Genomic DNA, 13,294 nt, shown 5'->3' on the forward strand with positions numbered 1-13,294 from the left:
GGCTATTGGATTTTATTTAATTTTTTATTCATATTGTATTTGCACAAAAAAGCTCTGTCCAGTAACCTGGAACACTTTTATTTTGAGATGTGTTTGAGTGAGATGGTCCTACCTCATGCAAATGATAAGAATTGTTATATGAATCTTAATTTTCAAACAAAGTTACAAAATGTTTGTGTAAGCTGTCAATTATTGTTCTTAGAAAGAAAATCGGAATCGGCAAAAATCAGTAACGGCAAGTCAGACTATTCAAAAATCGGAAATCGGAACCGTCCAACAAAATTGCAATCGGTGCGTCCCTAAAAAATAATTGTACTTGTTCAAACCAAACGGTTCAGATATATTTAGAAACAGGAGAGATCGCATAACATTTCACTCGGACCAAAAGGTTAAACAAAAATACGGGTTTCAAGAAAATATTTTTTCAATCTTGTTTTTTTAAGTTTTGGCCCGAGTGAAATGTTCTATGGTCTCTCCCGATTCTAAATATAGGTGAACTGTTTGGTTTGACCAAGTAAAACTATTTTTATAAGCATTTTACGAAATGTCTATGGGAAAATAAATTGCGGAAGAAAATCTCTGGTCTCTCTCGTATCTCTCAGTGCTGAAGCAGGAAGTGACGTTCACTTTGCCTCTCTATATCCAAGGACATCTCCTTGGGCTAACTTCTAGTCATTGAAATCATAGTGAAATCACACAATTACTCATTTTGCTGGGGACTCCCCTGGGACGCCCTCGTCAAACTGACGTTGGAGTGTATATAGGCCTAGCTGCCTGCCGACAGTCTCCTAAACTCGAGGCTCACGACAGCTCCTATTATCAGTGGTTAACGATAGAGCCAGTCATTCTATTATCGGTGGTTAACGATGGAGCCAGTCATTCTATTATCAGTGTTTAACGATAGAGACAGTCATTCTATTATCAGTGGTTAACGATAGAGCCAGTCATTCTATTATCAGTGGTTAACGATAGAGCCAGTCATTCTATTATCAGTGGTTAACGATAGAGCCAGTCATTCTATTATCAGTGGTTAACGATAGAGCCAGTCGTTCTATTATCGGTGGTTAACGATGGAGCCAGTCATTCTATTATCAGTGTTTAACGATAGAGACAGTCATTCTATTATCAGTGTTTAACGATAGAGACAGTCATTCTATTATCAGTGGTTAACGATAGAGCCAGTCATTCTGGGTTATTATCAGTGGTTAACGATAGAGCCAGTCATTCTATTATCAGTGGTTAACGATAGAGCCAGTCATTCTATTATCAGTGGTTAACGATAGAGCCAGTCATTCTATTATCAGTGGTTAACGATAGAGCCAGTCGTTCTATTATCGGTGGTTAACGATGGAGCCAGTCATTCTGGGTTATTATCAGTGGTTAACGATGGAGCCAGTCATTCTATTATCAGTGGTTAACGATAGAGCCAGTCATTCTGGGTTATTATCAGTGGTTAACGATGGAGCCATTCATTCTATTATCGGTGGTTAACGATAGAGCCAGTCATTCTATTATCAGTGGTTAACGATGGAGCCAGTCATTCTATTATCAGTGGTTAACGATAGAGCCAGTCATTCTGGGTTATTATCAGTGGTTAACGATGGAGCCATTCATTCTATTATCAGTGGTTAACGATAGAGCCAGTCATTCTATTATCAGTAGTTAATGATAGAGCCAGTCATTCTGGGTTATTATCAGTGGTTAACGATAGAGCCAGTCATTCTATTATCAGTGGTTAACGATAGAGCCAGTCATTCTATTATCAGTGGTTAACGATAGAGCCAGTCATTCTGGGTTATTATCAGTGGTTAACGATGGAGCCATTCATTCTATTATCAGTGGTTAACGATAGAGCCAGTCATTCTGGGTCATTATCAGTGGTTAACGATAGAGCCAGTCATTCTATTATCAGTGGTTAACGATAAGAGCCATTTCCTTTCAAGAAAATGGGTTGTGGTAGAGTAAAGGTAAGAGAAGTGGGCTGTGACTTGAACGCTTTGGGTTTCAGACTTGGAGGATCTGGGTAGGGGAAACTGAATGAAACACTCTCCCTTCCTTCCCTCAGTATCTACTGTCAAGCTGCTCTTGGGCCAACTTACTTGACTCGCTGTTTCTCCAGTGATGCCTCTCTGTGGCCAACAGCAGAGGCCTGTGGTTTTACTGGGCAGTCCCCAGGTGTGTGACTGACGCTGTTTGTGTGTTTTCGCTTCATGTTGCTCATATAGTTACGCTCGACGACAGAGGGGGATGCATGACGATTAAAGCGGTAGCCTAGCCATAACCTAGCAAAGCCGGAAATAATGCTGACAGAAACTCAGAGATGAAAGAACCACAATGGCTGCTGCGACAATATGAGGACTAGGAGTCCGTTTGTTCAGTCATAAAGGTGCTGATATCCTCCCAACAGTCTTTCCTTGAAACGATTCATTTTGAAAGCGCTGACGACGTGATGTAAACAAAGGCAGCGAACAAGAAAACAAAATGCCGACGACACAGGGCAACACAACCAATCATGTGATATTTAGACAAATTGCAGATGGTCACACAGTAGGGTGTTGGTGTGTGTGAAGAATTCAACTAATTTGGAACAGCAAGCCTGTGCCCACTGTGGAGTCCAAAGCCAATATGGTGCTTTGTATTTTTCCATGTTACAAGTACTTATGTTTTTACAAACCTGTTGAAATTAGTTTTTCTCAGCAAGTGTACCACCCCTTTAACTGTTTGGGTATGAAGCAGGCCAATGTTGAAACGGCACATATAATCAGCAAAATGGCGATGAGGAAGAGTATCGGGATGTTGTGGCCAACTTTGTCACATGGTGTGAGCAGAACCACCTGCAGCTAGGGATGTCACGATACTAGAATTTCTACTTCGATACCGATACCCGGGAAAAATATCGATACTCGATACCATTTTCGATACCACGCGGCGGGATGACAACAACACATCAAGAGGCATAAAAATAAATAAAGACAGATGGACGAACAGATGCACGCTTCTCCATAATCTAGACCTGATAAAACTCATTACAAACTTTGACCTTACACAGCAGATTACACCTGCTCCAGTCATCAGCCTATCAGAACACAGCAGATCACACCTGCTCTAGTCATCAGCCTATCAGAATACTCTGAACTTGTTGAAGCAAAAGATACCCACCAATGACAGGGAGGGAGAAATCAGTGGTATGTTTGATTTCTCATTAAGAGAAAGCACTGCTGATATTGATACAGTTGCAAATTAGTATTGTATCAGTTTAAAAAAAAATTGTATTCATACTTATCGATACTATCGATACCTGTTGCAAATGAGTATTGTATCCGTTTCATAATTTTAGTATTGACTTTTATCGATACTATCGATACTTTTGACAACCCTACCTGCAGCTGAACGTTTCAAAGACAAAGGAGCTGGTGGTGGACCTGAGGAGGGTCAAGGCTCCGGTGACCCCTGTTTCAATCCACGGGGTCAGTGTTGACATAATGGAGGATTACAAGTACCTTGGAGTGTACATTGACAATAAACTAGACTGGGCTAAGAACTCTGATGCACTCTACAAGAAGGGGCAAAGCCGTCTCTACTTCCTGAGACGGCTGAGGTCCTTCAACGTCTGCCGGACCATGCTGAGGATGTTCTATGAGTCGGTAGTGGCTAGTGCCTTCCTGTATGCTATTGTGTGCTGGGGTAGCAGGCTGAAGGCAGCGGACGCCAACAGACTCAACAAACTGATCCGTAAGGCCAGGGACATTGTGGGGCTGGATCTGGGCTCTCTGACTGCGGTGTCAGAGAAGAGAACGTTGTCCAGGCTACGCTCCATCATGAGCAATGACTCTCACCCACTCCACGGCATGCTAGTCAAACACAGGAGCACGTTCAGTGAGAGGCTAATCCAGGGGTGGGCAACTATTTTTCATGGGGGGCCACATGAGAAACACAGATTGTTGCCGGGGGCCGAACAAATATTGTCATGCCGTAACCCATGGATGGGAAACTTTGATGATAGAAAGGGCCACAAAAAAATTTCCTCGCTACCAGATTTAGCTGAGGGCTGAACGGCGCCAGCGCAAAAAATTTAGGGCATTTGAAGCCAGGTTTAGAGGAATAACTCATTTTAAATTAACAGTTGTGATGCAGTCTTAACCACCAATATTTGATCCTTTTCTCACTCACTCCTACTGTATGTCACCACCTGCTCTCCCTGCAGGGCTTGAAATTAACTTTTTTCACCACCTGCCAATATGGCTGCTAGATTTTAAAGTTACCAGAAAATTAGAATTTGCACTTGCCGAAATGTTTTTCTTGAAATAAACCAGAATATGAGTTGGTTAATTTAAGCATAAGTATCAGTAAGTGGCCCGGGATTCTCAAAGCCTGTGTTGAGGGTCACACAAGAACAAAAATGCACTCTTGAAGCTAAATAAATCCAAAAACCAACAAGTTAATTATTTAAATTTCTACTTCAATGTAGAACAGACATTTCTTACACATGAGATTATAGCCTTTTAGTCATAAATATTATTGAAAGATAGGCTATTCCATATTCCAGACTGAAATGCTATAACAGAAGAGTATTGGCCAGAATGACATGAACATTTGGACACTTATTCAGCGGGTATCTTGCATGTTGCGTTCAGGTGCACTGTAAAAAAAAAAAATTTTTTTTTTTTTTTTTTTTTTTGCAATTCCATCGCGGGCCACACAGGGGGCGCCCGCGGGCCGCATACGGCCCGCGGGCCGTATGTTGCCCATGTATGGGCTAATCCCACCTAGATGCAATACGGAGAGGCACAGGAAATCATTCCTGCCTGTGGCCATTGGACTCTTTAACACCTCTCTTAAAAGAGCACCTCGGAGACGCTCAGTCTCCCTGAGACTGAGCCAGCTGATAGGTTAACTGTGCCTGGCTGAGCCATGTGTAATGTAAGGGGCAAGCCGACTTAATATAAGTCCAGTGTGCAATAACTGCAATTGTCACGTAATGTACATCACTTACTCTACTTATTTTGCTTACTTTATACGTACTCTACTTTATTTTTGCTTATTTTTGCTTACTTATCGCATTTTACTACTGTTTATTTTATGCTATGTTGTGTTCTGAGTGCGAGCTACTGTAACCTGTCCCAATTTCCCCCCGGGAATCATTAAAGTCTTTCTGATTCTGATTCTGAAAACCCCTCGTGGAAAAATCCACTCGCTTTGATTGATCCCTGATAGAAGTAAAGTGTGTGTGTGCGTGTGCGTGTGCATGTGCGTGTGTGTGTGTGTGTGTGTGTGTACACGCGCATGTGCGTATGTGTCTAATCAGTTGACCTCATTTTCCCTCTTCTGCTCGTGTCCGCAGACTACTCGTGTGCTCTGCAGAAGGACATCTTGCTTCAGGGCCGCCTCTATCTGTCAGAGAACTGGCTCTGCTTCTACAGCAACATATTCCGCTGGGAGACCACTGTAAGTCACAGGCTGGCACTACAGTATGTACACACCGGCACGCTCACAATCCAAAGCATGCCCTATTCAACCCGGCCCATATCGCACCTACAATCAGATAAGGATGAGTTTTTAGTGCACTCATTTGCAGAGCAATGTAGATATGCCCCGGCTCTTGGTGAGATAAGATGCACACAATCATAGACGCGTGCACACAGAGTAAAATCCCTCTCCTTTGCTGTTCCAGATCACTATCCTGCTGAAAGATGTGACCACTCTGACCAAGGAGAAGACCGCCAAGCTCATCCCCAACGCCATCCAGATCAGCACTGACCATGACAAGGTCAGACAGGAGCAATACTCTGAACAATGTCATAGCATGTAATTTCAGCTCAGAGGTTTTTTTAAAGATCAGTTAAGATGGGTAATGTAATGGAAAAATAATAGAATGCCCTAGTTCACATACTTTCAAGGCAGATAAGACTAATTTATTTTGGGAAAAGCATGTCTATCCTTCACAGTCAAAGTTAACGGTTAACTATTAGTTGTTCCAAGCATAAAACTGGCAGTTAACTGTTGATGCTGTTTGGGCCAAATGCTCCTTTTTTTGTGCTAGTGAAGCACTATGAAATGAGCTGATTCAACTCCCATGTCTAGTGACCGTGACAAAGCAAACATCCCCGGAGTGGGAAACCGTCCGTCAAATCCACTGTCACATTTTTTTCTCTTTTTTTTTCTTTCCGTCTTCCTTATTCCTTCCTGCACTCCTTCCTGTCCCGCTGGTATTCGCCATCTCAGCACTTCTTCACATCCTTCGGAGCGAGGGATCGCAGCTACATGATGATTTTCCGTCTGTGGCAGAACGCGCTGATGGACAAGGTACCACCTCCTCTCCCTCCCCCCCCGGCGAGTAATTGCACTGCCTCGTGTGACAGGGCCAGTAGTTAACGTCTCAGAATAGAACAGGGTGTTCAGGAGCAGGAGATTGCCACCCAACAAGGGGTTTGCAGACAAATAACTAGCCCACACACCCATGTAAGTGCAAGGCAATATTTAAAATAACTAGCCCACACACCCATGTAAGTGCAAGACAGTCTTTAAAAGAACTAGCCCACACACCCATGTAAGTGCAAGGCAATCTTTAAAAGAACTAGCCCACACACCCATGTAAGTGCAAGACAGTCTTTAAAATAACTAGCCCACACACCCATGTAAGTGCAAGGCAATCTTTAAAAGAACTAGCCCACACACCCATGTAAGTGCAAGACAGTCTTTAAAATAACTAGCCCACACACCCATGTAAGTGCAAGGCAATCTTTAAAAGAACTAGCCCACACACCCATGTAAGTGCAAGACAGTCTTTAAAAGAACTAGCCCACACACCCATGTAAGTGCAAGGCAATCTTTAAAATAACTAGCCCTCACACCCATGTAAGTGCAAGGCAATCTTTAAAAGAACTAGCCCACACACCCATGTAAGTGCAAGGCAATCTTTAAAAGAACTAGCCCACACACCCATGTAAGTGCAAGACAGTCTTTAAAAGAACTAGCCCACACACCCATGTAAGTGCAAGGCAATCTTTAAAATAACTAGCCCTCACACCCATGTAAGTGCAAGGCCATCTTTAAAAGAACTAGCCCACACACCCATGTAAGTGCAAGACAGTCTTTAAAAGAACTAGCCCACACACCCATGTAAGTGCAAGGCAATCTTTAAAATAACTAGCCCACACACCTATGTAAGTGCAAGGCAATCTGTTCATTCTTTTACAGGGTTAGTGGGCAAAATATGCTACTGCAGCCCACCTGGGTCAAATCTTATACATGCTTGGTGGGTGGGGTTTACCACATTGGGACAAATGTCATCACAGAAAAAAACTACGTGGATTCATTTCCAAACACTTTTTTTGTGTGATTGTATTGTTGAATGTGAGCAAATACACCTAACACCCAATGGTATATTCTGGGATTGATTGAGATTGCCTGGCACAATGTTTGGCACAAGGATTTTAATTAATAATTTGGAATTAAGCCTGTGAAGGTCTGGCTTAACTCCAAATTATATATTATGAAAATAATATAACTACAGACCATCTTGTGATGGGATCACACCAGCCGCGAAGCCTACCCCCTACTTGCGGCCCCTTTGCTCCGACCACACCCATCTTAGAACTTTGGCCTTCATTGTGATCTCAACACACCTGTAAAGTTTCGTGACTGCATCTTGCACGGTTGTGACGCTATCACGTTCACAATATCTGTCCACAGACAGGCATATAAATGACACACACACAATCACGTTCACAATATCTGTCCACAGACAGACATATAAATGACACACACACACATCACGTTAACAATATCTGTCCACACAGACAGACATATAAATGACACACACACACATCACGTTCACAATATCTGTCCACAGACAGACATATAAATGACACACACTAGGGATGGGCATTTCTAGCAAAAACACTATTCGAAATTCGCTGGCCAAATTCGAATTTAATTCGAAATTCGAAAAAAAAAATTAAAATGTAAAAAAAAAAAAAATTTTTTTTTTTTTTTTTTGTGAGTGAAATGTTGCATTGTCTCCCCTGATTCTAAGTCTACGGCTTTATTAATTAATATAAAAAGCTTCTGCTGTGGATTTTTAGCTCAAACAAGCATTGCACCACTGAAGTAAAGAACATGTTACATGACATTGACATTTTCGAAAATAAAAAACAGTTTTGACAATCATGAGTGGTTCATTAAATATTTAGTAGGCTCAGGTCTGAGTGCCAAAGGGGTGCCAAAGTCACCCCCTCTCCCTCTTCATGGGATTTCATCCGCCATTCATTTTCCATAAACCTTGCTTAAAATGCTTATAAAAATTGTTTTACTTGCTCAAACCAAGCGATTTGACTATACTTAGAATCAGGGGAGACAATGCAACATTTGACTAAAAATTTCTTTTTTTTTTTTTTTTTTTTCCCCGAATTTCGAATTTCAATAATAAAAGTCGACCTTGATAATAACAACGATTATTCGAAAATTCGAAATTCGATGCCCATCCCTAACACACACACACATCACGTTCACAATATCTGTCCACAGGCAGACATATAAATGACACACACACATCACGTTCACAATATCTGTCCACACAGACAGACATATAAATGACACACACACATCACGTTCACAATATCTGTCCACAGACAGGCATATAAATGACACACACACATCATGTTCACAATATCTGTCCACAGACAGGCATATAAATGACACACACACACATCACGTTAACAATATATGTCCACAGACAGGCATATAAATGACACACACACATCACGTTCACAATATCTGTCCACAGACAGACATATAAATGACACACACACATCACGTTAACAATATATGTCCACAGGCAGACATATAAATGACACACACACATCACGTTCACAATATCTGTCCACAGGCAGACATATAAATGACACACATACATCACGTTCACAATATCTGTCCACAGGCAGACATATAAATCACACACACACACACACATCACGTTAACAATATCTGTCCACAGACAGGCATATAAATGACACACACATCACGTTCACAATATCGGTCTACAGCAGTGGTGCCCAATTTGGGGCCAGCGGGCCAAGTTTGCGCCCGCGCTCTTTTTTTTTGGCCCGCCACGGATTTGGGGGTAAAAAAAAAAGGCCAGGCCACCGGGCAGTTGCCGGACGTGCCCGATTATGCAGTCCGCGCCTGAATGGAGATGTCGGGACTCTTCTATCTACGATTAACGTTAATTTTGTGCAGCTGGTATTCTCTCTCCCCGACTCTATCACACGGGTGTGAGGCATTGCTATCTGAGGATTGATTGCTCCTGATTGGTTGGCTGAATCACCTGGTTGGGGGGTGAGCTCTGATATTTGATCCCTCCCCAGTCACTGGCTTTACACCAGCTCAGCAAGATGGACAGATCATCATCACGGCAGTGGCACACTGACAAAAGAAAGTTTAGGATGGAGTGGCAAGACGAGTATTTTTTTCCCCGAAGTAAATTCAACAGCGGTTTGTCTCATTTGCAGACAGAGTGGCTGTTTTGAAAGAGTACAATATACGTCGCCACTACGAAACTGATTTTCAAAGTACCTTGAGGATTTTTCAAGTTGTGAATTCAGTCAAATTTCTCTCTTGATTATAAAGGTGGAAAATACAACTGTTTTTAAATGGGTGTTTACTGATTAAATGTTTAAGCTCCCCACAAATGCAGATGTTTTTTTAAATATATATAACCAATTGCAAATTATTACAATTACCAAACGGATAAAAAGTAGATTATTATATTGAAATGTTATTTTAGATTTAGAATGTTAATTTTCTATAAAACACAATACATTTTAATGTAATTCCACAACGTTTATTTTTGGCCCTCGGCCCTCCACCCAGATTGAGTTTTGGCCCTTCATGGGAAATAATTTGGGCACCCCTGGTCTACAGGCAGGCATATAAATCACACACACACACACACACACACACACACACAGACGCATCACGTTCACACACACGTGATTTGGAAGTTTGAGAACAAAGGTCAAAAACTGTATAACCGTGGCACTCAAATATGATAATTTCAAAAAGTGAGCAGCCAGTGTGGCGGCAGGTCGGATTTATTTGCCAAAGACAAATTTTACCAAACATTTTGCGTGGTGTGTGTTAATTTTAGACTTTTGTATACAGTAAGCACCGCATATATGCATAGATACTTGGAATCATGACTGAGTGGTATTGTATAATAAATTATACTAGCAGATAAATACAGAAAGTAGCACATTCATAGTTGTAATTTGATGTAAATTTAGTCAATAGATATTTTGTGTTTGTCCTCCAGCCCCTGTCCCCGAAGGAGCTGTGGCATATTGTACACCAGTGTTACGGCACTGAACTGGGTCTCACTAGTGAAGATGAGGACTACGTCTCCCCCACCGCCGAACACATGAACGGCCTACTGTGAGTGGTTGTGTTGTAAAACAACAACAACAGTGGTTGTGTTGTAAAACAACAACAACAACAACAACACACTAATACTGTATGGAAGGAATAATAACTAATACTGTTTGGAAGGAGTGTGTGGTTGTGTAAATACACTATTATAGTTTATAGTGTGTGGAATTTGTGTTTATTTTAGTCTGAGAGAAGCATGCTAAATGGGGATCTCTCTCAATTTGGGATCGAATATGCCTCTTTGATTTTTGTTTGTCCACTTAGTACTAATGATTATTCAATTAAGTCATTACTCGGAGCAGTTAATCATGCTGTTTACCGTACTCTGTCTGACTGTTTAGTTTTCTATACTATTTCCACTCTTTTTCTTTGCTTTTCCACCTATCCATACTTTCTTCTCCATAATCCATGTTTCTTTCTCTTCTTCTTTCTCATGTTTCTGTCTCCTTTTCTCACTTCCTCTGTCCCTCATTTCCCCTCTCTCTCCCTCCATCCTCCAGGCCAGGAGACGAGTCGGGGTCAGTCACAGATCTGTTGGACCTCAGTTCGGTGTCTGTCCCCTCCACCGGCAGCTCCCCTCCAGGCCTGGTGCCCTGCGGTCTGGTCAGCTCTCCCTCAGCCTCCAGCCTCGGGGGCTGCTCTCCCCCATCCTCCGCCTCCTGTCTGCCCATGGAGGTGCCCTCCTCGTCGGACCGCCGGCTCAGCTCCGACCCCCTGGAGCCCAGTCCCCCCATCTCCCACAGCTCGCTGCCCTCCACCACCAACACCAGCGCCTCTGCCTCTGCCCCGGTCTCCGCTGCTGCCTCCTTTGTGAGTCTTCTGCTTGACATCCACATTGACAAACACATGCAAAATTGCAATAGATGGCTTTTTCAGACATTATGGGCACTCTGGAGGCCACACTTGAGACATGTCAAGTCAAGTCAAGTTTATTTGTATAGCCCTAATTCACAAGCATGTCCCAGAGGGCTAGCTGACACAACAGTAGCAAATTACAGTAGTAATAATAACACATCGAACAATCATATGATAGAGAAATATAGAAAATATGGAAATATAGGATAGAATGGGTGCCATGCTTTAGAATAGTGGTGGAATAGTGGGAGAGGATAGAATGGGTGCCATGCTTTGGAGTAGAATGGGTGCCATGCTTTAGAATAGTGGGGGAATAGTGGGGGAGGAGAGATCAGGAAAGGGAGGAGGTGGGGAGGGAGAGCAGGGGGAATGTGAGAGGAGAGAGCAGGAAGTGGCAGGGAATAGGGATGGGTACCGAACTCAGTACTTTTACAGGCACCGACCGAAAGTGGGCGGTACTACCGAGTATCAGTTCACATGACATAAAACGGTACCTCATTTCGGTACTTGAACGCATCTGAGTAATAGAAGAGAGTGGGTAAAATAGAAATTCCGACGGAACCTTAAGGCAACACGCGAGAGCGCGTTACGTCAGTACGTCACACACCTGAAACATAACAAACCAGAACAGCCGAAAATGTGGCTACACTTTACCAAGATAGACTCAGACAACACTGGTTGCAACATTTGTGATGTGAATTGCAAAGCTGGCCAGGGAAACACCTCAAACTTGAGGAAGCATGGTCAAACACAAGATATATTTAGCTAAATGCTGAAGACTAACGTATTAGATAGGCTGAGGGTGAATGAAGCAGGCAGCACACCGCAGCTAACGTTAGCAGCACCTCCTCAGCTGTAACGTTGAGAGAGGCATCGACTTCTACAACATCAGGTAACGTTATTTAATTAGCTAGCGTTAGCTGGATAAGCTGTTTCACTGCCGTTGTGGTTGTTAGATAACGGGGCTTTTCACTGTCTTCACAACGACTGCAAAACAGAGATCGCTAACGTTAACGCTAACGTTAACCTTGCTGCAGTAATTGTCAAGGGTTCAACAGAACGTATTTCCTCAGCCTGTATAGTAGCTATCAACATGAAATAAAAAGCATTTGAGAGCTTAAACCCGTGGCTTTTTATTTGGAAGGGTTACTTTTGCCGTAATCTTTATTATCATTTCTTAAAATGCATTAGAATCTTTTTATTTTTATTTTTTGGGGTTAAAGTTTTTTTTTTTTTATGAACATTAGAGCAAATATAATACGAAAAGCCAAAGGGTTAAGCCAGGGGTCACCAACCTTTTTGAGGTCGAGGGCTACCTGAAGGGTAGAGAGTCATGTCGGGGGCTTTGCTCGATTTACCTTTAAATAATGAGTATTATGCATTTAATGGAGACATACACTCTTTTCTTTCACTGTTGTGAAGAAGAACTCTTCCTCCCACTCCTCTTGAAATTGGTAATGTTTTTTCTTTCACTTTTCTGCCATTGTTCTTACATTCCATCATTTAGCTTAGCCAACTGATATAATCATTGGCAGCTGGCAGTCGCACTGTCGCAGAGTGAATGACGTAGTGACGTAACGTAAAACTAAACTTTGACCCCAGCCCAGGCGGATCAAAATAGTTAATCAATAATTAATTATACACAGACAATAAACGTTTTTAAAACATATGCATTGTTAAACCAATTATTTTCTACATTTGTGTGTTATTGTGGGAAGGGAGGAGAAAAACAAATAAAAAATAAATTTTTCTGATTATATTTTTTTGTTTAGTTTTTTTGTTTTCCCTTTCTTTCCCCTGTGGCTGAGCCTGTTTGTCTGTTTTGTCTTGTTTGTGTTTTTTTTTTTTTTTTTTTAACATTTTTCTGAACGTGGCCTGCGGGCGCCACAGCGCCACACCGCGGGCGACCAGGTGCCCGCGGGCACCGTGTTGGCTACCACTGGGTTAAGCTCTCAAATGCTTTTTATTTTATGTTTCTATGTGCTACAGAGCCTGAGATATGAAGGCTTTAGTG

General features: G+C 42.1%; 1 protein-coding gene across 2 annotated transcripts in view; it reads left to right on the top strand.

Annotated features, from left to right (window-relative positions):
* The window catches only part of gramd1a (GRAM domain containing 1A), a gene marked incomplete at its 5' end in the record, with an annotated part of 67,121 nt that overhangs the window by 24,043 nt on the left and 29,784 nt on the right, over nucleotides 1-13,294 (top strand). For both annotated transcript variants that reach the window (XM_083643834.1, XM_083643833.1), the window contains 5 exons: nucleotides 5,342-5,445; nucleotides 5,672-5,767; nucleotides 6,223-6,303; nucleotides 10,313-10,431; nucleotides 10,926-11,235. In XM_083643834.1, coding sequence (XP_083499960.1) covers nucleotides 5,342-5,445; nucleotides 5,672-5,767; nucleotides 6,223-6,303; nucleotides 10,313-10,431; nucleotides 10,926-11,235 — 710 coding nt within the window. The remainder of the gene's footprint in view (nucleotides 1-5,341; nucleotides 5,446-5,671; nucleotides 5,768-6,222; nucleotides 6,304-10,312; nucleotides 10,432-10,925; nucleotides 11,236-13,294) is intronic.

Source organism: Poromitra crassiceps (assembly GCF_964638095.1).
Source record: "Poromitra crassiceps genome assembly, chromosome: 1".
In the NCBI taxonomy this organism is placed as follows: Eukaryota; Metazoa; Chordata; class Actinopteri; order Beryciformes; family Melamphaidae; genus Poromitra; species Poromitra crassiceps.